This window comes from Eupeodes corollae, chromosome 1 (genome assembly GCF_945859685.1).
Source record: "Eupeodes corollae chromosome 1, idEupCoro1.1, whole genome shotgun sequence".
Lineage (NCBI taxonomy): Eukaryota > Metazoa > Arthropoda > Insecta > Diptera > Syrphidae > Eupeodes > Eupeodes corollae.
In genome coordinates this window covers 75,021,153-75,045,026 of record NC_079147.1, presented here as the reverse complement: position 1 = coordinate 75,045,026, position 23,874 = coordinate 75,021,153, and the positions used below count along the sequence as shown (strand labels likewise).

The following is a 23,874-nucleotide window of genomic DNA, read 5'->3' as shown; positions in this document are numbered from 1 at the left end:
ATCTTGGAACGAAGTCACGTCGAAGATTCTGAAGTTGCATCCTATCCCATTAAAGCGTTTAATCTTCAAACATTACATGATCGCAAGATGAATTATGCCAAAGTTCGTGCTCGAATTTTTGGGCATGGCTATAAGGTATCAAGCTTTCATATTCAAAAGTGTCGTCGAAGGTTTCGACAACGAAAAAAATTTCGTAAGCAAATTGTCGAAACTATAATTTCATCTAATTCAGATGGTCGGATGTATGCCGACGCAAAGCTTTACGATGAATCTGTCTTCGGGTTGTTAGATAGCGGAGCTTCAATCTCCGTTATTGGAAAAGATGGTTGGGCATTGGTAAAGAAAATTGGTGCAGAAGTGACTCCATATAAAAACGAAGTGCGGACTGCGGATGGGAAATCGCATGATATCGTGGGATATTGCGAAGTTCCAACAACGTACAACGGAGTTACCAAACCAATTACTTACTATCTAATCCCCAACCTCACTCAAAAGCTTTACCTTGGGATGAACTTTTGGCGAAATTTTCATTTAATGCCTGAAATCAGTGAAATTGAAGGAAATATTGACAATGGTGACGAGGAGGTAAATTTTAAAGATGATGCCCAACTGATAGATCTTCTTCCAGAACAAAAACTTCAGTTAGATAAAGTGAAAAACCTGTTTCCCAACTTTATGGTGTTAGGCTTAGGGAAAACGAGTCTAGGATGTCATACAATCGATACGGGTAACGCTGTACCAATTAAATCTCGACATTACCCACTGTCTCCGGTTCGTCAAGAAGAGGCGTACAAGGAATTGGACCGCATGTCAGAGCTTGGAGTTATTGAAGTCAGTAATTCGCCATGGAGCTGTCCGGTCGTTTTGGTGCGAAAGCCTGGTAAAGTTCGGTTATGTCTCGACTTTCGAAAAGTTAACGCAGTCACGGTAAAGGATGCGTATCCGTTGCCTCACGTTGAAGGCTTATCGAGTCGCATAAGAGACACTCACTTTATCACGGGGATCGACTTAAAGGACGCGTACTGGCAAATACCCCTTGACGAGAAGTCTCGGGAGAAAACCGCGTTTGCAGTGCCTGGTAGGCCACTCTACCAGTTCAGAGTAATGCCTTTTGGTCTTAGTAACGCGGGTCAGACAATGTGTCGAGTTATCGACCAAGTGGTGCCCAGTCATCTCCGTGATAATGTGTTTGTTTACTTAGACGATTTGCTTATTTGTACTGCAGACTTCAAGTCTCATATGCGCATTCTTACCGAAGTCGCTGCTTGCCTCCGTCGAGCGAACCTTACCATCAACTTAGACAAAAGCAAGTTCTGCATGCGGGAGATAAAATTCCTTGGGTATATTGTCGGCCAAGGTACTTTGAAGACTAATCCGGACAAGGTGGAGGCAATGGTCAACTTTCCGCTTCCAACAACAATTCGACAAGTGCGAAGGTTTCTCGGTCTTACCGGATGGTACCGCCGATTCATTCGAAATTACGCTGGTGTCACCGCTCCACTTACGGATTGTCTTAAGAAGAAGACAAAATTTGAATTAACACCCGAAGCGGTGTTGGCTTTCAACAAGCTTAAGGATGCACTTTCCTCATCACCAGTGTTAAAACAACCTGATTTTTCGAAAGAATTTGTCATTCAGTGCGACGCGTCTTCCGATGGAGTGGGTGGTGTTCTTTTCCAGTTGGATGAGAACGATAACGAATCACCTATTGCCTATATGTCAAAAAAGTTGAACAAAGCGCAAAAAAATTACACAGTTACTGAGCAGGAATGTCTTGCAGCTGTATTAAGCGTCAGGAAGTTTAGGCCCTATGTTGATGGATTACCTTTCAAAATAATAACAGACCATTCTAGCCTAAAATGGCTGATGTCGATGAAGGAGTTATCCGGACGACTGGCTAGATGGAGCCTGGAATTACAAGGCTATGATTTTAAAATTGAACATCGAAAGGGGTCCCTCAACGTAGTGCCGGATGTCCTGTCGCGAATGGATATGGAAGAGATTTCTGCAGAGTTAACCATTTCAAAAGCTGACTATGAGGAGCTAGATTCTTTAACAATAGGTAAAGAGATCGATCTTGATTCTGTTGAATTCGATTCGGAACAATATTCTCAGTTGAGAAAGAGCATCCTTTCCAATCAATCTGCTCTTCCTGACCTTGTTGTATCGGGAAAATATATATACAAAAGAGTAAGGTTCAGGACTGGTGATGTGGTGGAGGAGGATTCATTGTGGCGTCTTTGGTTGCCAGATGCTCTCACTTACGAATGTATTAAATCAGTCCATGAATCTAAACTCAGTTGTCATGGTGGTTTTACGAAAACTTATTGTCATTTAAAAAATAAGTACTACTGGCCAAAAATGGCTAAAGACATAAAAGCGTTCGTGAGTGACTGCGATACTTGTAAAATGGTAAAGGCCCCAAATAAGGTTCTTCGTCCACCAATCACCAAGCAGATCGTGACCGAAAGACCAATTCAGAGGTTGTACATAGATTTTTTGGGACCTTATCCACGTACGAAGCGAGGAAATGTATATGTTTTCGTAGTAGTTGACGCTTTCACTAAATTCGTGTTCCTCAAACCAATGACGAAAGCTACCTCGTCGAAAGTTATAGCTTTCCTCGAAAGCGATATTTTTCATACTTTCGGGACCCCTGAATATATTCATTCCGATAATGGGCGACAATTCATCTCCAGCGAGTTTAAACAGTTTTTGTCTAATTATGGTGTGCAGCACATCCGCACGGCACTATATTCTCCACAGGCTAACATTGCCGAGCGTGTTAACAGGAGCGTTTTGAGTAAGTTGAGGGTGATGATATCTAAGGAGCAAAATGATTGGGACGTTCATTTGTCAAGCATAGCTTGCGCTCTACGATCCGATGTACATGAATCGTTGAATTGCCAACCATACTTTGCTCTATTTGGGCAAAACATGATATCTCACGGATCCTCATACCGACTTTTACGAAAACTGGATGCCTTGAACGACTCGGAAATGTTAGTCTTGCCAAATGCTGTAAAAACTGCCCTCGCGAGACAAAATATATCGAAGAATATATTCAGGGCATACGTTAAGTCAAAAAACACGTACAATACTCGTGCGAAAGCCGTCAATTATCGTGAAGGACAAGAAGTTTTTCATCGAAACTTCGCGCAGAGTAACTTTACTCAGGGCATTAGCGCTAAACTTTTGCCAAAATTTGTCAAATGTCGCGTTAAAAAAGTTATAGGCAGTGCCATGTATGAACTAGAGAATTTAAATGGCAAATCCTTAGGTATATTCCATGCCAAGGATATGAGACAATGAATATAATTTTCTTAATTTTTTATTTTTGCCCGACTAGATAAAAGTTAAGTGGGTTCGCGTCCCACGTTTTCCTTGAATCAAATGATTCCTGGTGAAAATAAAATTTTCATAATTCGTTTCACTAAGAAACATTTTTAAACCATTAAAAATGCGTTCTTCCGACGGCAAAACATTTTTTTTAACCTTCTATTTCCCGTCGGCAAAGCATCTTTTTCAAACTTCATTTGCCGACGGCAAAACAAAACGAAAAAGAAAACAAAAACAAAACTAACAAAATGTAACCATATGGTCATTGCATAACCAAACTCCAATTCTCATACAGAGGTATGTGTATATGTGCGTATGTATATTTTTGTGCTTACATTTTATTTGACAAGACTTAATCCGATTGTTTTATTGCCAATCAATACTTGAGTTTCGTTGATGTTTACTTCCTATGTTTTTATGTAACGTAAATTCGTTTCAAGTCACGATTTTTTTGGAATATTTTTTCTTCGATCTCTGTTTTTATTAGATAGGTCGTGGGTTCCTTTGCATGTTCCTTGTGGGCGATACACTTGCAAAATGCAAAGCCCTGTTACCTACAAGCTCATTTTCAAAATAACCGAAACCGGGTATCCCTAAAGTATGCAACAAAAAGAAGCCAACACTTAATAGTTGGTAGCAATCGTTGCAGATACGGAGGCGGTAAAGTGGAAATGTTGGTTAGGAAGCTTAGGTTGAGTAGATTTTCTAAGAAGCAACATTTCCACTTTTCAAAAAGAGACCAATCCGCGCTGATTCAGAAACGTGAGATCAAACTGGGATTCGTGTGTTGGTGAAGTGGAGAACCATCAACGGGATAGGAGCTTTTTCTCTAATATATGAAAATGGGTAGTCCGCAGGTTGGCTAGGAAGCCTAGACCTTTTCAAAATATAATAGCCGGAGAGGAAACTCCTCTTATAAAAAGCCCACAGTCATATGACTTAAAGTGAATCCGACCAACAATTTAACTATTCCAATTATCTTTGCCAAAAAAAAAGGCAATTGTTTTTTACGTTTATTTTTTTAAATTACAATCAGTGTTCGAGAAACTGAAAAGGAAATAATTATCCAACCACCAAGGTAAAATGTCGATTTTATTTGCAATTAGATATATATGTATGTAATATAGGTATGCACGTAGATGCATATATAGAACTATATACATATAAGATTCTGTTCTTTGTGCTTAGATTTAAAAGTATTCATTTTTTTATCAAGCTCCCAAAAGGTATCCTGAAGGATAAGATACATATATATATGTCGAATGACAAAGAACCAACAGGATTGCGTGGCCAGACTTACAATCAGCATTCAGCACACCCCAAGCTATAGAGGCCCGGTAGCCTAGAGTGTCTAGGCGCCGACACAAAACCCCACAATTAAACTTAACGCTGTTCGAAGCCGATGAATATAATACATATAGTGTTTTTTTAAAAGTTAATTTTTTTTTTGTTTTAAAATTAAAAAATTTTCTTAACTAGTAAATTAAATTTGTGGTAACATCATTATCATTAATCAATTACGAAATTTTTTTGATTTGATACGTTCCGCGAAACGTAATATAAAATTAGTTTACATAGTTTGTTTGAAGTTAGTTAAAGTGAATAATATTTATACGTACATATATGCACCTTAATTACCATTCGTCGACCCAGCCTTCCAGCAGCAGTGGCCACTACAGCAGAAGAACGGGGTAAGTCGTTTATGTTTCCTTTTTTTACATATATACGAATTAAAATAAAAAAAAAAGGAAGATATACGTTCGTATATATATAACTTCAAACAAAGGGGGGGTTCCGCATAAAGGGGAGTTGAAATAAAGTTTAAAAGAACAAGAAGAAAAGAGATCTTGAAGATCCAATTTTTGGTAATAAAATCGAAGACGATTCTTATCGAATCAATGATAGATTTTGGTTGATTTGCGTATGATTGCCACTTTATTTTGTTATTAAAAATTAAATACAAGATTTAAAGTATTAAATTAATTTTTGTGTAAATTAAAAATTTAAATTTTGCTACATGCATATAAACATATATATATACAGTTTATAGCCTTTTAAAATTTAATTATCTAAATAAAATAATTTGTTATTTAAAAAGAAAAGCGATGGAATTTTTATGAAGCCTTAAATCATGAAGATGATGGCTTAAATTTTTTCTAAAGGGATGAGAGAGTAAGGGGAAAATGGGGAAGAAGTGATAAGGAAAAGAAGCCGAGGAATGGGGTTGTTCTTAGCGAGGAAGACAACCAGGTAGGGAGGGTTATGATAAATATCTCGCGCATCACTACCACCGGGATGCTAGACTGGCCTTATTTTTGTGATGAGTCCTGGGTCGAAGAACCTTCAAAACCGCTGAGCTACGGGTTCAATTAAGCCAGTCACGACCCCAAACAGGCAAAGCGGCTCGTTACAGGCTCTATTGAAGGCTGCTGTAAGTTCATCGACCTTTTGATCGATTTTAAAAAAATCCATTTAACGTTTTTTTTTTATAAATCAAAAAACTGAAGAAAAAAATTTGTCATCTCCAAAATTTAACGACTAAATATGATTTCATCTCCAAAACAATTTTGTGCAACGAAAAATAATGTTTTTGACATCAATAAAAATCGAATTGACAGTTTTTTTTTATAAAAAATAAAAATCTAAAAAAACATAACTTAAAGTTGGTAAAAATTGAATATCGATTCAAATATCTTTTCAAAAATTTGAAATTTAGGCTTCAATCTTATTTTATATTATAAGAAATATTGTTTTCAACATTTTAAAAATGTTGAGAAAAATCGAATTGACAGTTTTTTTACAAAAAATAAAAACCTAAGAAAATGTATAAAAGTTGGTAAAAATTGATTTTCGACGCAAATTGATATTGACTTTAAACTACTTTTATATTTAAAAAAATACATTGTTGGCAACATTAAGTAAAATTTTGAGAACAGTCTAATTGACAGTTTTTTTTACAAAAAATAAAAACTTAAAAAAAAAAACAATACTAAAACTTGGTAAAAATTCACTTTTGACTCAAACAGCTTTTAAAAAATTAAAAATATCGTCTTCAAACTTTTCTTCGCTATTCAGTAGTTTTCTTATAAAAATCAACAGTCCGTTTTTTCATAAAAAAAATAAAATCTACAAAAAAATAGTACGCAAATTTGGTAAAAATTCATGTTCGGTTCTTTCATTCGTCCAATTTATAAACATTTAAGAAATGCTATTAAAATTGGTAAAAATTTGTTTTTGACTAAAAATCTATTTAACAAAACTAGATTTTCAAATTAGTTGGTAATTTTAAAATTTTTAAGAATAATTCAACTGACAAATTTGTAACCCAACACAAAAACCTACAAACCTTTAAAGCAAGACAAATCGAGTTATCAGTGTCGGTCGCATCTCATCCCCTTTTTTCACTTTTGTAGTAGCTAAAATTTTTGAAATTTCGTCACCTCTAAGACAATATTTTCAATATACATACATTTTTAAAAAAAGAAGTAATTATCTTAGCTTATATTTATATTTTTTATATTTTCTAATGACCTCGAAAACTGGACATTAAAAATGTATACCTTCGTTATTCCTGTCGTGGGTTACCAATTTCTACTCTAATTGACATTTAATGACCTTTATTAACTGACCTATGTTTTTTAAAATGCAAGAGAAACGACTAAAGTAAATATAATTATCTACTCACGACCACACAAGTTTTGTTTTTATTCAGAACCTTGACTGCACATGCAAAATTTAAGTTGGAATTTTTCTGTTCTCAGATAAAAATAATTCCTGATTAATAAAAAAGATAAACATATAAATACTCAAGTAAAAACAATAGAAACCAAAGAATGAATAAAACAAGTTTCCTTTGCAATGAGTAATCGAATAAAAGCTAACTTATTTCAAAATGTTCAAATACTATATACAGTGAAGCAAAAAAAAAGTTGTACAGTCAAAGTAATAATTTGTAAAAAAATTTATAAGAGAAATAAAAAAAAGGAAAACAAACAAACTTCACTTGATATGAAAAAAAACCTATTGTTAAGTTGTGAGACGAAAAGAAAAGTCTAAGACAAATCGCTGATATTGTGAAAAAGCTACATTCCACAGTTCAGTACGTTATTAATTCTTACAAAAAAAAACGGATTTTTAACAAGACCAAGTGGAAGTGGGAGACCGAGAAAAATTGATATTAAACAGATAGTAAGGATTGTACAAAATAACACCAACATTTCGGCACTGGAAATAGCGGAAGACCTCAATAGAAACAAAATTGTCGAAGTTTATCCACAGACGGTAAGAAATTTTTTACATTCGGAAGAGTTTATGGCTGAATCACATACACGCTTCAGCTTCGGCTTCGCCTGACGTTTACGAGTTCAGCCATAGGAATTCAATGCATGCTATCACAATGTGGCTTCGACCTCACGTTTTGTTTGACAATCGTAAGGAAAGGAATGTAATGTAACGTAATGTGACTCCAAACGGAAGCTCTAGTTCAATTTTCTCAACATTTGCTTTGTCTGACAGCTCATCAGCAGGAAAAAAATGTCAACAAACAAAATATTTGCTCTTTGGAGGGATGAAATAATAGTAATGTCATTCAAAGCAACCTCGAAGCAAGCCTAACGTAACGCAGACGAAGCCGAAGCTGAAGCGTGTATGTGTTTCAGCCATTAGAGGTTTTACGCCTCGAAACAAACCACTTTTATCCACTATAAATGTAAAGAAGCGCCTCCAATATACCAAAGAGTAGGTATATAAATAAGCTGATAGAGTTATGTAATTCCGTTATTTAAACCGACGAATCCAAATTCAACATTTTTGGATCCGATGGGCGACGTTAGATCCGAAGAATGTAAATTGCAAAGTAAAACATGGCGGTGGTGGCAGCGTTATGGTGTGGGGGCGATAGGAAATGGAGTTGGAAATTTTCAATTTGTGGAAGAGGCAATGAATTAGTTTGATTACCTGAACATCTTGAAAAATAATTTAAGAAGTACTGCATCAAAATTGGACCTTGGAGATAGTTTTTGTTTCGTTCATGACAATGACCCAAAACATTCCCCGTTGACAGTTGAAAAATACACTCCCTCGTCCACTTTAAAGTCTGAATTTAAATTAAATTAAATATCTTCGGGTTCATGTTGAACAAAAAGTTGAGGGAAAGGAAATTAAAAAATAAAGAACAGTTAAAAGATGCAAATATGGATTGAAATTACGCCAGTGTTACAAAAAAATTGACCCTTTCAATGCCAAAGAGGTTGCAAATGGTCTTAAATGCAAAAGGACATTATACAAAATATTAAACCATTTGGGTTTTCGAAATGTTGCTGTTTTTTAATTGAATTTTTCAAATGTACAAGTTTTTTTTGTTTTATAAAATAATCTTTCTTTGCTTAATTTTTTTTTGTATTAAAATAACACTGGTGAACACTGGTTTTGTCACACGAACTTTGGTTGCTAATTTTGTTTTGTCAATCTAGTCTCATTATTAAATCACAATTGTCAAGTGTCAATAAGCCTCAGTTTTTTTGTGAAACGGTATAACTCAAAACTTGTACTACGCATCAAATTAACAGAAGCGCTTCCAAGTTAACCGTTTTAAAAATATTTGTGGTTGCATTTTAACACCTTTTTGTTTAAGCGTTTTTTTCTTATTAACCCTGTGGAATGTCGAGGAAATGTAATAATGATCCTATATGTTTATGTTATGTTTGCGGAGAACTGACATTCAAGATACAAAGACGAAACTCTACGAATATTGGGTTGGAGTGTTATCACCAATGTTTTGGTTTTTCTGTCGCCCATCAAGACAAATCCTGAGCTCCTTATGTCTGTTGCATAACGTGTGTGAACAATTCAACTGACTGGAAGAAAGGCGCACGACCTATGCCGTTTGCAGTACCCATGATAAGGACTGAACAGCGAGATCACGTTTCGAATTGCTGTTTTTGTCTCACTGACATAAACGGTATAAAATACAAGAAAAAAAAATACTGTTATTTATCCTGACTTATCTTCGGCTATAAGATAAGACCAGTCTCTAGTTGTAAAAAATTTCCAGAACAATTACTAGTTGCAACTACGTCTGTTGAGAATGACGTTTCACACCCGTCCACTTCAGGTAAATGCGTTCATGAGGACGATGACTTTCGGTTTAAAGGAATCGCAAACGTGCCACATTTCATAACTCAAGGAGACTAAAATGATTTAGTCTAAATTTGTCCAAAAAACAATCAGAACTATTAGGATCTCGTCTAAAATTTAAGCGATTTAGAAAAATCTGCATGGAAGGCTTTTAAAAATGTTGTTCCAAATTTGTTCGGTAACCACAAGAGTGACAGCTACAGGGAGTTGGTAAGCGAGCCTATTATGACATAAAAAGCTTTGGGTTGCAACATGTCACTTAAGATCCACTTTTTAAATTCCCACCTGGATTTTTTTTCCTGACAACTTAGTGCCTGTCAGCGACGAGCACGGTGAAAGGTTCCATCAACACATTTTGAATATGGAAAAGCGGTACTAGGGCAAATGGAACCCAAATATGTTAGCGGATTATTGTTGGGCAATTAAAAGGGACCAACCAGAAACGAAACATGAAAAAGAATCTAAGATTTATTAAGTCATTTATAAAAAAATACAGTTTTGATTAAAAATATCTGTGTTATTTCGCAATATTTTAAATTACTCAATAAAATAAAATCTTTGGTTAACAATTTTTTTTAACTATTTATTTTTACTTATGATCGCCAACTAAAGCAAAAAATATCAAAAAAGTCCGCGTGGCAAAAAAAAGTTAAAATTTTGTAGAAGGAAATAAGTATTTTGTTCTTATTGCAATTAGCTCCATAGATAATTGCATTTTAACAAAAGAAAATAGACTGTACAACTTTTTTTTTGGTTCACTGTAGGTACCTAAGCGCCATTAGAACTCAAAGGTAACACTTAGATTCTTTGATATCCAATACGAGTACAGTGCTACATTAAAACACCAACTTTATAAAAGACTCAAACGATTGTTGTTTAGTATTTATTTAAAACGATGATGACGAAGTTATTTTTTTAAGTACACAAACAAAGTATAGATACTTGAAGTAAAAATAATGATTCGGTAATAAAAAGTCGGTCGATCGACTTTTTGTTTTGTGTATTTAGTGAGTTTCACCTTTTAACCGACCGACAATTATGTTCACATATTCCTTAAGTTACTAAAGGTGACTCTAATTAAAACTTATTTAATATTGCTCTTACCTGCCAAGTACCGATTCCAAGTGCTGGCATTTTAATACCATTGTTGAGAGTTAAGAATTTGTCACAAGCCATAATTTTTATTGCGGTCAAAAGTTTCTTTAATCAAAGTTAACAAAATTTACATAAACAACAATCTGAAAAAAGGTTTAATGCGATTGCGATGATGGAGAAGAGAGAACCGAACCTATTCAGCTGAAAGTTCCTCTTAAACTGGTCGGTGAAATGGACAAGTTTGGATTTCTTGCCTCGATATGTTATGGCTGGCTATGGGTATCTCGAAGACTGACGACGACGACGATTGTTAAGTATACAAAATATACTTACCTATGGACTGGTGGGCACACATACATATTTTTTATATTGTTTTATTTTTGGTGCATTGGTCGGAGGGCAGGTTCTATCTTCTAGATTCTTTAATAACTACGTTGCATTCAATTGTATAAATTAATAATGTATATGGATATTTTTAATCTTTTATTTAAAAAAATATTTTAATAAAGAAGAAGAAGAAGAGGAAGAAAATTCAAACTTTAATAATTTATTATCAGAAAAATGGTAAAGGCCGGATTTTAATTTGTACACAAATAAAATGGAGAATTGCCCTTTTGGTGGCCTCAAAGTTTTACTGGGTTTGTTACTTTAGGTGGCGCTACAGATGTTCAAATGGTAGACATGTGCATTCAAGAGGACACAACCGTCCAGAGGTTTTTCTCAAAATCCACCTTAGTCTATCAACTTCTACTCTCACCTCCCCGCGGAGAACATCGCGTGCCTAGTACCTCAACTGGAGATTGGGTTCTAACCCCAGTAGAAAGTTGTTGGGGCAGCAAACGAGAGAGGGGGAAGGGGTGTTTCCACTAAGGCACCTCTCCTTATCCAGACGGCAGCGGATGAATTCTCGAGATGGAATAAACGGTGGCGTCTACAGTTCCAGTAATTAATTAAAATTGAAAAATAAAACGAAAATTTAATTTTTTTTTTTAATATTATTTGTTTTATTTTAAAAACAATAAATTTCACAACTTTATTTATTTATTATTTAATTTATGACGCGACGCGTTTCGGAAATTGTTCTTCCATCCTCGGGCGTATAATTGACTCAGTTCCAGTAAGATTGAACTATTTAGTAAACACCTTATAGGGCCTCTACAACTTATTCGGAGCCCAGTCCTATAAGGAGTGGTTTATCCGGATCCCCGTCCTTGGAGTTATACTAAGGATCTGGCCCTTCAGGTTGGGTGTTTTGTCGTCGGGGTGACTTCCTTTTGAATTCCTGAATATTGCAATGGCTGGGAAAGACAGAGTGTGGCAAGGCGTTCCACATTTGCATAGTACGAATCTCTGTACTTGACAGTACGACCGAAGTTAGGCTCGAGGGTATATTGATGAGCATTTCTAGAAGCGCGAGTATTACGGTCGAACTGTTTATGGGAAGGAATGCAACTGGGTATTTCTGTAGAGCATAAACCATTAAAATAACGGTAAAAGAGGGTGAGACTAGAAACATTTCGACGATGTTCAAGCGATATAAATGATCTTATGATGGTAATATCACCAATCAATCTAAATGCTCAACGTTTAATACTGTCCAAGAGGCTTAAGTAAGTTGCAGGAGCACCAGCCCAGATATGGGAGTTATAATCAAGCTTTGGACGTATATAAGTCTTGTAAATAACAGCCCGATCAGCGGGGGAGAAACACTTCTTGCATCGCCTTAGAAAACCCAAACATCTTGCGGCATTTTTGGCAACATCGCGTATTTGATTGTTCCACAAGAAGTGGTTGGTGGTACACATACCGAGAATATCGAGATGTTCAGTCTACTCGATGCAAATGCCATTTATGGATAATGGCAAGGAGGGTTTATCTCGCTTTAACGATACAAGCAGCATTGGTTTCTTATTCCCCATTATACAATGCTGTGTAGGTCGGAAGTTAATGAGCTTATCACATTTTGTCGTTGCAGTTCCACAGCCGAAGAAGAGGGGTGTGAATCTGAAAACGAATATGAAAAACTAAGAGTACTATCGTCAACAAAACAATGTATTGGATTAGAAGTTGCAGACAGGAGATCATTAATAAAAATGAGAAAAAGTGTTGGAGATAGAACAGAGCCCTGTGGCACACCAGCATTTATTTTATGGTTTTCAGGCTTGAATCCATCCAATACTATTTGTATTGAACGATTTGAAAGGTAATTACTAATCCAATGAAGGAGAGACTTGTGAAAACCGAAAGCACGCACTTTTGATAAGAGAGCCTGATGCCAAACCCTATCAAATGTTTTTGAAATATCAAGTGCAATAATCTCACTTTATCCAAAGCGATGTAAAGATTTGCTTCACTGTTCGGTGATATGAGCCATGAGATCACCAGTAGACCTATTGCTACGAAAGCCGTATTGTCGCTCATTAAGAAGCTTTCCATCCTCGAGATATTTCTTTTATCAGCGTTTCCATGGCCTTGAAAAGAAGGGGGCAATCGGTCGGTAATCAGACCGAGAGGAAGATCGCCTTTTTTGAGAATGGGCTGGACAAATGCGGTTTTCCGTCCGCTCGGAACGAGACCCGAGGAGTAGGACAGATGAAAAAGCTTACGCAGTGGTTTTGCCAGCGTGAAGAACACCTCTTCAGAACAATAGCGGAGATAGCATCCGGACCAGTGGATTTATGAATGTTGAGACCTTTAAGAATTCTTGCCACAGTACGAGTGCGAAAAACGATCCGTCCCATAGAATGACTAAGCTCAAGTACAGCCTGAGTTATGTCACTCACTGGCAGCTTCAAATTGGCGTCGAACTGCATAGCAATAAGATAAGCTTATTCTTGAAGAGCTAATAAAAGATGTGTCATTGTCAACGAGTGTCGGAACCGAGGACGAATTCCTCATGTTTTTTACAAATGACCAAAAAATTGTACTGCCTTTGGGACATTGCAGTATTTTTTGCTGTAATTTTTGGTCATGTAGAAATTTGGTGCGTCAAATATGGGCGTTGCAGGCCTTCCTGGCTTGCTTGAACTTATTCCGGTTTTTCTCATTCGCTTTAAAACAACAAAAACTTACCTTTTTGACCCTAATAACCTCTTTACAGCTCTTTACAGCTCGCATGCGTTTTTCTTAGGTCTGATGCTTTTAACCCTATTCGGGATTAAAGTTCTCATTCCCAGGAGAATCAAACTTGTGATCATATCAGCGCTAGCGTAAACGTCACTATAGAGGAAGGAAGTGATCAGTTAAAGATCATAAAATAATTATTGAGACCGTCCCAGTTGACTTTCTCGTATTACCAAACGGTGCTCTTAGGAGCTCTTCCTTTAACTGGAGAGTTTTTACACGAGAAATTTGCTGATATGACAGAATGGTCAGATGTGCCTAGAGAAGATAGAAAACTAATAGTGAACTTATCAGGGTCAGAGCTAAGAAACAAGTCAATAGTGTTTTCTGCTCGACCTACCACGTCAGATATTCGAGTGGTCTCGTTGACCAGCTGAGTTAGGTGGTTTAACTCAGCGAAGATCTCAGCACACACTTCTTTTGGTGTTGTCTGGGCCGAATATTCAAGCCATGAAGAATTGTGTACATTGAAATCGCCCGTAACAACGATTTCAGTGCGAGGATAGGTCGCAACAATTCAAATTCACGAGATGTTGACACTCTGTCTATATTGAGGCTTCCATAAAGGAAGCAATTGTGTTTAGTTTAAACTAAACATAATTTAGGAAATTATTCATATCTTGCCCTGAGTAAAAATAAAGGAGTTTACAATAAAAATAATTACTTGGACATTATTTATTTAAACTTATGCTATAGGTAAAAGTAAAGAAATTACGGGCAAACAGACTTTGGCCATGTTTTGAAACATTCTGATACTTTATGAATTTAGCGGATTTCTTCTTTCTAACTGAAACATATTACGGCCCCTCATATCTTTAAAGAAAACGCTGAATGGTATATCTTGTAGCCAAGACAGAAATTCGGGTTTCCAGACCAAAGGCAAAACAATGATATGCTGGAAGAAGATACAAACTCGAACGGCTACAATCGAAAGAGATCGCCAAATACTTTTCGAAGCGAGTCACAAGTTACTTCTTTCGAAGGATCTACCGAAAACACAATGTATCCAAAACCAGTGGCAACATTGCCAAGATTCAATCAGAGAAACCACTTCTGGCGTGCTGGTTTCAAGCAGCCACTAACAAGAATTCCGCTGTCAGATATGACGACCCGTTCAATATATGTAGACTACTAAAGAAAAAAATCCCGACTTAGGCGAAGTGAAGATTGTAATTTCTAAGCTGAAGTCTAACAAACCCGCTGAAGCAAATGGCTTGAAGTTCAAACTTTTTAAAGTAGTTGGAGATAATTTGGTTAGGATTATGAACCAACTTATCTGTAAGATATGGTCGGAAAAAAGCATGACCGTTGATTGGAACCTGAGTATTATTTTCCCGACACTGACAAAAAGGAGAACTTCTAATCTGCACCAACTATAGAGGAATCAGTCTTTTTAATATCGCCTACAAAATCTTCTCTGACGTAATATTTCAACGTCTAAAGACCATCGTCAACAACCTGATAGGTCCTTATCCGTGTGGCTTTAGACCAGGAAAGCCCACAGTCGAAATATTCACTTTACAGCAGATCCTGGAAAAAACCCAAGAACACCAAATCGACATCCACCATCTTTTCATCGATTTCAAGGCCGCATATGAGAGCAACTACAGGGACGAGCTGTATAAAGTTATGTCTAGTTTTGGCATCCTTGCCAAACTGGAGAATTCAAGCATAAAGGATGGAAACAACTTTACAGAGCCTTTCGATTTCAAAAAATGTTTTAGACAAGGTGATGCGCTGTCATGTGATTTTTTTAACATCATGCTTGAAAGAATAGTGCAGAGCTCACACGTCAACACTAGAGGCACTATCTTTCAAAAGTCTATCCAATTACTGGCATATGCTGATGACATTGACATAATCGGAAGAACTAAGCGTGATGTCAATGGGGCTTTTGTGAGTATTGAGGCAGAGGCGGCAAAAATGGGTTTAACGGTTAATGTGGGCAAGACAAAGTACATGCTGTCGTCAAGAAAGGACATACAACACCGACGTCTTGGTCAAAACGTCACAATCGACAGACGTTACTTTGAGGTAGTCAAGGACTTCGTCTACCTAGGCTCCGGTGTAAACGCAGAAAACAACACCAGCGCTGAGATCAAACGCAGAATAACTCTTGCTAACCGCTGTTTCTTTGGGCTAAGAAAGCAAATGAGTGGATAAGTCCCCTCTCGAAGGACCAAAGCTTGCAAAATATCCACGTCTTGCTGTACGGTGCAGAATCATTGACTATGATCAAATCATATGAAAGCACCTAAGGTCGTTTGGAGAAGTAGAAGTAGACTTTGTCAGAAGAATAAAAGTCCAACGACTGAGGTGGCTGGGTCACGTAGACCGCATGCAAACCAATACTCTGGCCCTGAAAGTCTTCGAATCCACGCCAAAAGGATAGCGCAGTAGATGAAGACCGCGGATCAGGTAACGCGCACAAGTGGAAAATGACCGACCTTACACAACTTGGAGTGCGCAACTGGAGACATTTACCTAGGGACCGAGTTAGATGGAAAAGTTGTCTGGATGAGGTCCTAATTCACACAAGACCTCAAATAAGTAAGTAAGCACTGTAACTGTAGGTCCCCTCCAATCCTGACAACATTACTCGTACACAGGAATGGCCCAACTGACTGTTGCGCCACCCAATTTATTTATTTTATTTATTATTAACTTAGCTTTAAGCTTCCTTTTATACACAAAGAATATAAAAAAACATAACTTTTTTAATTTGAACTGACCCCCGCATACTACTTCTACCACCATTCCTTAGGTCGAGCAATATAAGGACCAGAAAAGAATTTGCCTTAAACCATGCTAATTGGAACGGTCCAGAGGCCATACAAAAATGGCGAAATATCCTGTGGAGTCTTGAAAAAAATACGTTTTCAAAGTTGTGTTTTTATCCATTCACCGAAAAGTCAGCTTCATCGCTAAATAAAATTCGCTTATGAATAAAAGAACCATGATTTTCAAAAAAATGTGTAAGGGAGTATGGGTCTTAAAACTTTGTCACAACGTTGCAAACCTGACACCATAACATTTTCAAAAACACATCATAGCTCAAATTCTTCTCGAATAGCCAAGCGTGCTGCCGATCTTAAATGGGTTTACTCTCCCACCTCTATCCAAACCACTATATGTTTGAATCTTGAATATGGACTCGAATTAGTCAAGTCCATAGGATATGATTATTGTACTTTGTAAATATTTAAATTTTAATGAATGTACATATCATAGATAATGTCATTGAAGTACATCCAAATACTATCTTATAAAATAAACAGGACATGTTCCTTACTTAAAGAAAAGGCATGTTTCATTCTGTATGCAAATAATCCCCTAAAACACGACTACAAAGAACTCAAAGATTTACCTTTCATTGCTATTTACGAAAATATTGTCCTCTTGTTTGCCAAACAAGAGCAGATTATTAACATAAACAGGATTAACGAAAGCTGATTTTTGTCTTAAATTGATCTTAAGCGATGGTCTTTCGAAAATAAGATACAAACACTGTACAGTGTACAGTGTGCATGAGTTCATAGTTTACTTTGTAAATAAACATATCTAGTTAATAGCAATAAAGAACTATAGATACTTTCAGAGTTTAAAGAAGATTACGAATGTTTTGAATGGGTACGAGTAAATTTCATAGAATTTGTTTTTAATTTCTTGACTATGCTTGTGGCATATAAGACTCATTTTTTTTGTAAGAAACTGCGACATTTGTCATAATTTAGGAAGTTTCCAAAAAGTCTCGGGGAACTACAGTCCGATGACGGTTAGGTTTTTAGATTTCTATACATACTCTACCGGTTAGCTTGTTAATTTTTCCATTTTGAGTGCCAAACAGGTTCATCTTCTGTAGCTATGACTTTTAAGCTTAACCAATATATTTATATCCCCGTTATCATAATCTCTTTCCATTTTTCATGTGATACGCGCATTAGAATTACTTAAACCACATCTTAAACATTTGTGCATAAAAGATGCGAATGTAAATGCCCAAACGTACGATAAGACGGGCGGTGTTTAGTGGAGATTGGTCTAGGAGCAAGAAGACTTGCTTGTAAACCAAGACTCATGGTAAAATAAAAGTAGCGTCGGATAGAATTTGTTTGCCTTCATCGTATCAGAGTGTGGAGAAGATCAGATGAGATGTACTCTTCGGCGGTTGCCCAACAAGAATATTTCCGTTACGGCGTGGGCCTGAATTTCCGTGAAAGAAAAAACTGAGCTTAGGATGATGAAAGTATCGGTGAACTCCAATTATTACATCGGCAACATTCCGAAAGAATATGTGTTTTCTTTCGCACTATTTATTGGTGAAAATTTCTTGCTGATGCTGGACAATGTGAGACCTCACGCTACAAGATGATATAGACTACATGGAAGAAGTGCAAATCGATTTGATGGCTTGACTTGCCGTGAGCCCGGGCATCAATCCCATCGAACACGTTTGGGATCTGCTGAGAACAAATATAAGAAAGCGACCTGCCTTTTTACGAGACACTAAGTGGGCTAAGATCTACTCTGATCGAGGAGTGGAATAATTTGGACAGCGTGCTCGTAAAATAAGAGGTATTCCGAGGCAATTTTAAACTTTAATGGATGAATCACAAACACGCTTCAGCTTCGGCTTCGCCTGACGTTTACGAGTTCAGCCATAGGAATTCAATGCATGCTAACACAATGAAGCTTCGACCTCACGTTTCGTTTGACAATCGTAAGGAAAAGAACGTAATGTAATGTAATGTGACTACAAACTAAAGCTCTAGTTCAATTATCTTAACATTTGCTTTGCCTGACAGCTCAACAGCTGTAAATAAAAATGTCAAGAAACAAAATATTTGCTCCTTTGAGGGATGAAATAATAGAAATGTCATTCAAATCAACCTCGAAACAGGCCCACCGTAACGCAGACGAAGCCTAAGCTGAAGCTGTTTGTGATTCAGCCATAATAGAAGTTCAAAAGGCAATATACCTACTAATAAGTGGACACAAACTTGTTTTTGACATTATTGTTATTTTATGCTTAATTTCGAAGTTCTTTTTCTATTTTAAACATATTTAAAATTATTGCGATTTTTAACTATTGTATTTGTATTGTCATAAACAAGATTCTATTAGGTACAACTTATTGACATTCAACAATAAATTTAAGACAACCGTTTCTACAGTTTTCACAGTCCTCACGACCGAATATAAACATGAGTTCCTGAAGTCAGATAAAAATGGTACGAAAAATTAACAGTTGATTATCAAATGAAAATGGCTGAACCGATTCCAATCCAATTTTTTCAGTTATTCGTAATTGGCTGCAAAATGTTTTTAAGAAAAATAATTTAGAAAAAAAACTTTACGAAAAAGTGGGGAAAAGTAAAAAATGGTCTTATATTTTGCATGGTTTTTTGGTTCAGAAATTAACGAACGTAAATACAATATGTCTTAACTGGACTTCAATTCAACTGTGCATTATTTTTCTAAAATTCAGTTTAGATATTTTAAGAATATTAATAAAACACATCTTGAAAATGATATAAACATGATAGCATGGAATGAAATTTTCCGAATGCCTTCACCAGATGACGAAGTCGATTTTTTAAACACAAATCTTAGTATTTTATTTAATCAACTTGTTCCATTGAAAACACAAACTAGGACTCGCGAAAATAAACAATGGTTTACTAGAAGGAATAAAGACCTTATAAATCGACGTTTCCGCGTTAATAAGCTCAGTGAGTGAATGAGTGAAAGCATTACGAAATAATGTAGTCCAGGAGGTTAGACGCGCAAAACTACAATTCTACTCTAACCGTCTGGATTTAAGATCCGATGGTCGTATACTATAGAACAACTTCCGCCAGCTTGGAAAAGGTAAACAAAGAAATAATTTTTCAGCTGCAATGAATATAAATGAGCTAAACGATAAATTTACTTCTACAACTTTAATAGCTCCGGGAGATCATGTATCTCTCAATACCATAGCACCAACTTCTACAGACACTTTCTTCAGTTTCGATTGTGTGACCGCCTTAGACATAGCTGAAAGTTGCATAAGTATAAAGTCCAATGCCACTGGTGCTGATGATTTGAATCAAATTTTCATTAAAGTTATTCTTCCGTAGTTGTAAAAGTAAGATGTGAGTTACTTGGATTTGTCATGACATAATCAAAGTTTATATCTAATAGAAGTTTATGGTTCAAGATTTAGCAGATTTCTGGTTTTTTGAAATTAGGTAAACGAGTTTTCAAAATTTTTTCTTCTGTTGTTTCTACAAGAGGCAGTATAATAGCTCTAAAGTTTACTTTATTATTATATTGATCCTTTTTTTGATTATATTAAAATTTAACTTAGGTTATGTTGTATTTGTACTTGTCCCGGCGATCATGTCGTTTCTCTCTTCTTGTGCCCGTAACTTTCTCGAGGATCAATCGGATTTTTCATTTGAGTCGTCTCTTTGAGACGACTGAGTTTTAAACTTTCATTAAAACATTGTTCGTCCATTCTTAAATAACGACGATAAACATCTTTGTCATTTTGACGAAGTTCACTATACAAAAACGTAAATCAACTATTTTCAATCCCTTTCAGTCTCTTTTTTTAGAATTTGATGTTTCTTGCTTTTCTTTTGCAGCCGCATAAAATGACAAAGCGGCTGCAACACACTTCATATATCCTTCTGCTTCCAACAAATCTTCCTCCATTTTGCATGTTTTACTTAAGAAATTATCACCACACCGTAATCCAAATAAGCTCTAGACCAAAAAAAACAATAAATAATAACTTAACAATAATATAACGTATCATTCGAAAAGAAAGTACCTGTGGCTGAGTATCCAACGAAGTTTTTTGTGTTTTAATTTCCGACTGTTCCTCTATTGTCAAATTTTCTTGCATGTTGAAGATAAATTGAGGATTTTTATTATTCACCCATGATTTAGTTTTATTCACTTAAAGTCCAAGTTTTGAACTGTCGATTTCCAACTTTAGCCTTAATCAACCTTAGATTTTCATAATTCTCAAATAAATAGAAGGTAAAAAGTAAACTTAAAATAAGACTTGAATTTTTAACATGTCTGAATCAAATTTTTAATTGTGGTTAAAGATAAAAAAACAATTTCTACTTTCAGCCCTATTATGGCTATCAACAATCAATTATTTGATAACTGATAACTTTTATCAATTTATTGATAATTTCCGATTATGAGTATCAAATGATAATTTGTCACCCATTGTGAATACTAATCAATATACGATTGTGAATAGGTTTTGTTTTGTGTTTGACGTTTGTCATTTGTGTTGAGTTCTTGTGTTTTGGTCTATAAATAATTTCGGCGAAATAATGTTAAGTCTTTTTATTAAATAAATGTATCTTTTTTCTTAATTGTATTTTGTTTATTTAAGAGTAGAATAGTTAGCAACAGAAAATAAATAGAAAGGCTTGTGGAACTAAATGTGGTTGCAAAAGGCATTTGTGCTAAGCCAGTCCTAACCAAAAAATGGATAGACATCGTTTCGAAACTGAATAGCTTGGGGCCTCCAGAATTTGTCCAGTGGGTTTGAAGCATCTCGTAATACTTTGTATTTTAGCTTGCACGATAAACCTTCGTTCCTCAGTACAATTGCCTTCAAACAATAATTCTAGTGAAGGCATTTCGTTCTTCAATTTGTATATTCAATAAAAACTACTAAAAAACTTTTATAAATCGTGTTTGAATTACAATTCTTTACCATTTACTAATATTTGATACATTTGTCAACGAAGATTCTGTTAGCCCTATTATGGCTATCAACTATCAATTATTTGATAACTGATAACTTCTATCAATTTATTGATAATTTGGTATTATGAGTTTCAAATGATAATTTTTCACCCATTGTGAATACAAATCAATATACGATTGTGAATAGGTTTTGTTTGCTGTTTGACGTTTGTCATTTGTGCTGAGTTCTTGTGTTTTGTTTTATAAATAATTTCGGCGGAATAATGTAAGTTGTTTTCATTAAATAAATTTCTCTTTTTTCTTAGTAATATTTTGTTTATTTAGGAGTAGAATAGTTAGCAACAAAAAACAACTAGAAAGGCTTGTGGAATTGATGGAGGAAAATCCTGAGCTTGCAAAAGGCATTTGTGCTAAGCCAGTTCTAACAAAAAAATGGGAAGACATCGCTCTGGAACTTAATAGCTTGGGGCCTCCAGAACGGGACTCAGCTAAGTGGCAAAGAGTGAGTGTTTTAATTTGGCTAATTTTAATTTATTAATTTATAATTTGTCTAATTTTATTCATAACCTTTTAGGTATGGGCTGATTTAAAATGTAAAATTAAAAAAAAAATTTCGCAAAATAAAATTGAACTCAATGCGACCGGTGGAGGGTCCAATAAATTGCATCGATTGACTGACACCGAAGAAGCAGTTAGTCGCCTTATGCATTTTCCTGCCTGCGTTGATCCACCAGGTGTTGAATTTGGATTGAATTCAACAAGTTTTCTTATTGAAGAAGATGAAGGAGTCGGAGAAATTTCTGCAATGGACACCAAAGAAGTAGTCACGGCAGTGCATGTTGGAGAAGTGATTGCAGCGTCAACAAATCCAAATCGGAAAAATAAGGCAACATTTAAGGACACAAATGAAAATGAAAGAATGGCTCTGTTGGAAAAGCAAACCTCGGCGCAGGAAAAATTTTATGACAACATGAGTAATTTAATGAGCAATATCGACACAAACTTTCAAAGCATGAAATCATCCATTCAAAACACTGAATATTATGCCAAAAAAACTTACAATTTAAAAAAAGAAAAACAAAGTGAATTACTTAAAATTAAAAAAGAAAAGTTGCAGCTATATAAAGAAAATATTAAAAATAAAGAAAACGATAGAAAAACCAAATTAAAATTAAAAAAACAACTTTTGGAAATTGAGCAAGCAAAGCATAATGTTATGAATTCCTATGTGCCAGTTTAATTATGTTTTAAATGCTAAAACAAGTGAATTTTAGTGATTTCAGTTAAGTTAGTTATAATGGATATTTATTTACTTTTTTTACTTTTGAGCAATGTATGAACTCTCAGTGCTTTTTTTATGTTACGTTTTCATGTTATGTTTTTTTAAGCTTTTGTAATATGTATCTTGTTTTGTTATACATAAATAGTTTTTTATAACGAACAATAAAATGATAAAACAAAAGATTTTTGATTTTGTGATGCATTTTTTTTATTTATTCGGTTTGCATGAATCTTGCTATTGAATCCCTTATCCGACTGCCTTCAGTGAACATTGCAGAATCATCTAACATATCATGGTTTCCAAGAACATTTTCGGATTCCTCTTCAATAGCTTCAGGATTTTCCAATCTATACTTTACACAAATGTTATGAAAGGCTGCACATACGTTAAATATTTTGGTTGCTTTTTTTCGAATTCGAAAGTTGGTTCTTCCATTACGATACGAGCCTTCTAACTTTACTTTTAGCTGTGACATACTCCAAACGCTAGCATCATGTGAGGACCCTGGATTAGAGATGGCAGAGTAGATTACTTCAGGTAATCTACTCGGTAAACTACGTGTAGTTAATTGGATAAACTACACGTTTGATTTGTTTCATTTCCTACCCTAAATTTGTTACGTGTGCTACCTTCACAAAAAACGTTAAATTTCAAAAAGAATTTTAAAAAAATGAGTGAATAAAAAGACTGAACTATACATAAGAACCAAATATGTTTCATAAATGAACTAAATCAAGGAATTCGAAGTTTTATGAAAGAAAAATGCAAATTTAATAATCATTTGTTTTATTTTTGTCGTTCATTTTAAGAGTATAGTGTATATGATATCTATCAATTTTTTGGAATATTCTTGGTTAAGCTTGTTCCGAGAGTTCGTTTTTCACACTTTCACAGTTATCTTTTCCATGCAATTTGTCAATTTGGTGGTTGAATGGACATTTCAAACTACGTTTTGACGTCTACCTCTACGTCTGCTACATTTAACTACGTTAACAACATTTAACTACATTAACTACCTCATTTATGTAGCAGACGTAACAAATGTAGTAAATCAAAAAAAATGGCATTTCTGCCATCTCTGCCCTGGATGTTTTGCATTAACATACCTGATGTACATTAAGTGATCACAAACCATACAAAAAAAAAACAAATACCTTAATAATAATCGTCTATTGCCT

The 23,874-nt window shown here is 35.3% G+C and overlaps 2 protein-coding genes across 2 annotated transcripts in view; one reads left to right on the top strand and one right to left on the bottom strand.

The window, feature by feature from the left end:
* LOC129943537 (aldose reductase-related protein 2) overlaps positions 1-10,842 on the bottom strand; it is a 34,348-nt gene extending 23,506 nt beyond the window's left edge. Inside the window, exon 1 of the mRNA XM_056053054.1 lies at positions 10,579-10,842. Within this exon, the coding sequence (XP_055909029.1) occupies positions 10,579-10,650 (72 nt within the window). The 5' untranslated portion in view covers positions 10,651-10,842. The remainder of the gene's footprint in view (positions 1-10,578) is intronic.
* Positions 10,843-21,534: 10,692 nt separating this feature from the next.
* Positions 21,535-23,012, top strand: LOC129940335 (uncharacterized). Its single transcript, XM_056048640.1, has 3 exons — positions 21,535-21,679; positions 21,739-21,916; positions 21,989-23,012. Coding segments are annotated over exons 1-3 (846 nt in total). The 5' UTR covers positions 21,535-21,677; the 3' UTR covers positions 22,655-23,012.
* Positions 23,013-23,874: the final 862 nt, after the last annotated feature.

Bases quoted from the DNA above. Each gene is read 5' to 3' on its own strand.
- LOC129940335 (XM_056048640.1), top strand. The intron at 21,917-21,988 runs GTGAGTGTTTTA...ATAACCTTTTAG, and splicing joins ACTCAGCTAAGTGGCAAAGA to GTATGGGCTGATTTAAAATG.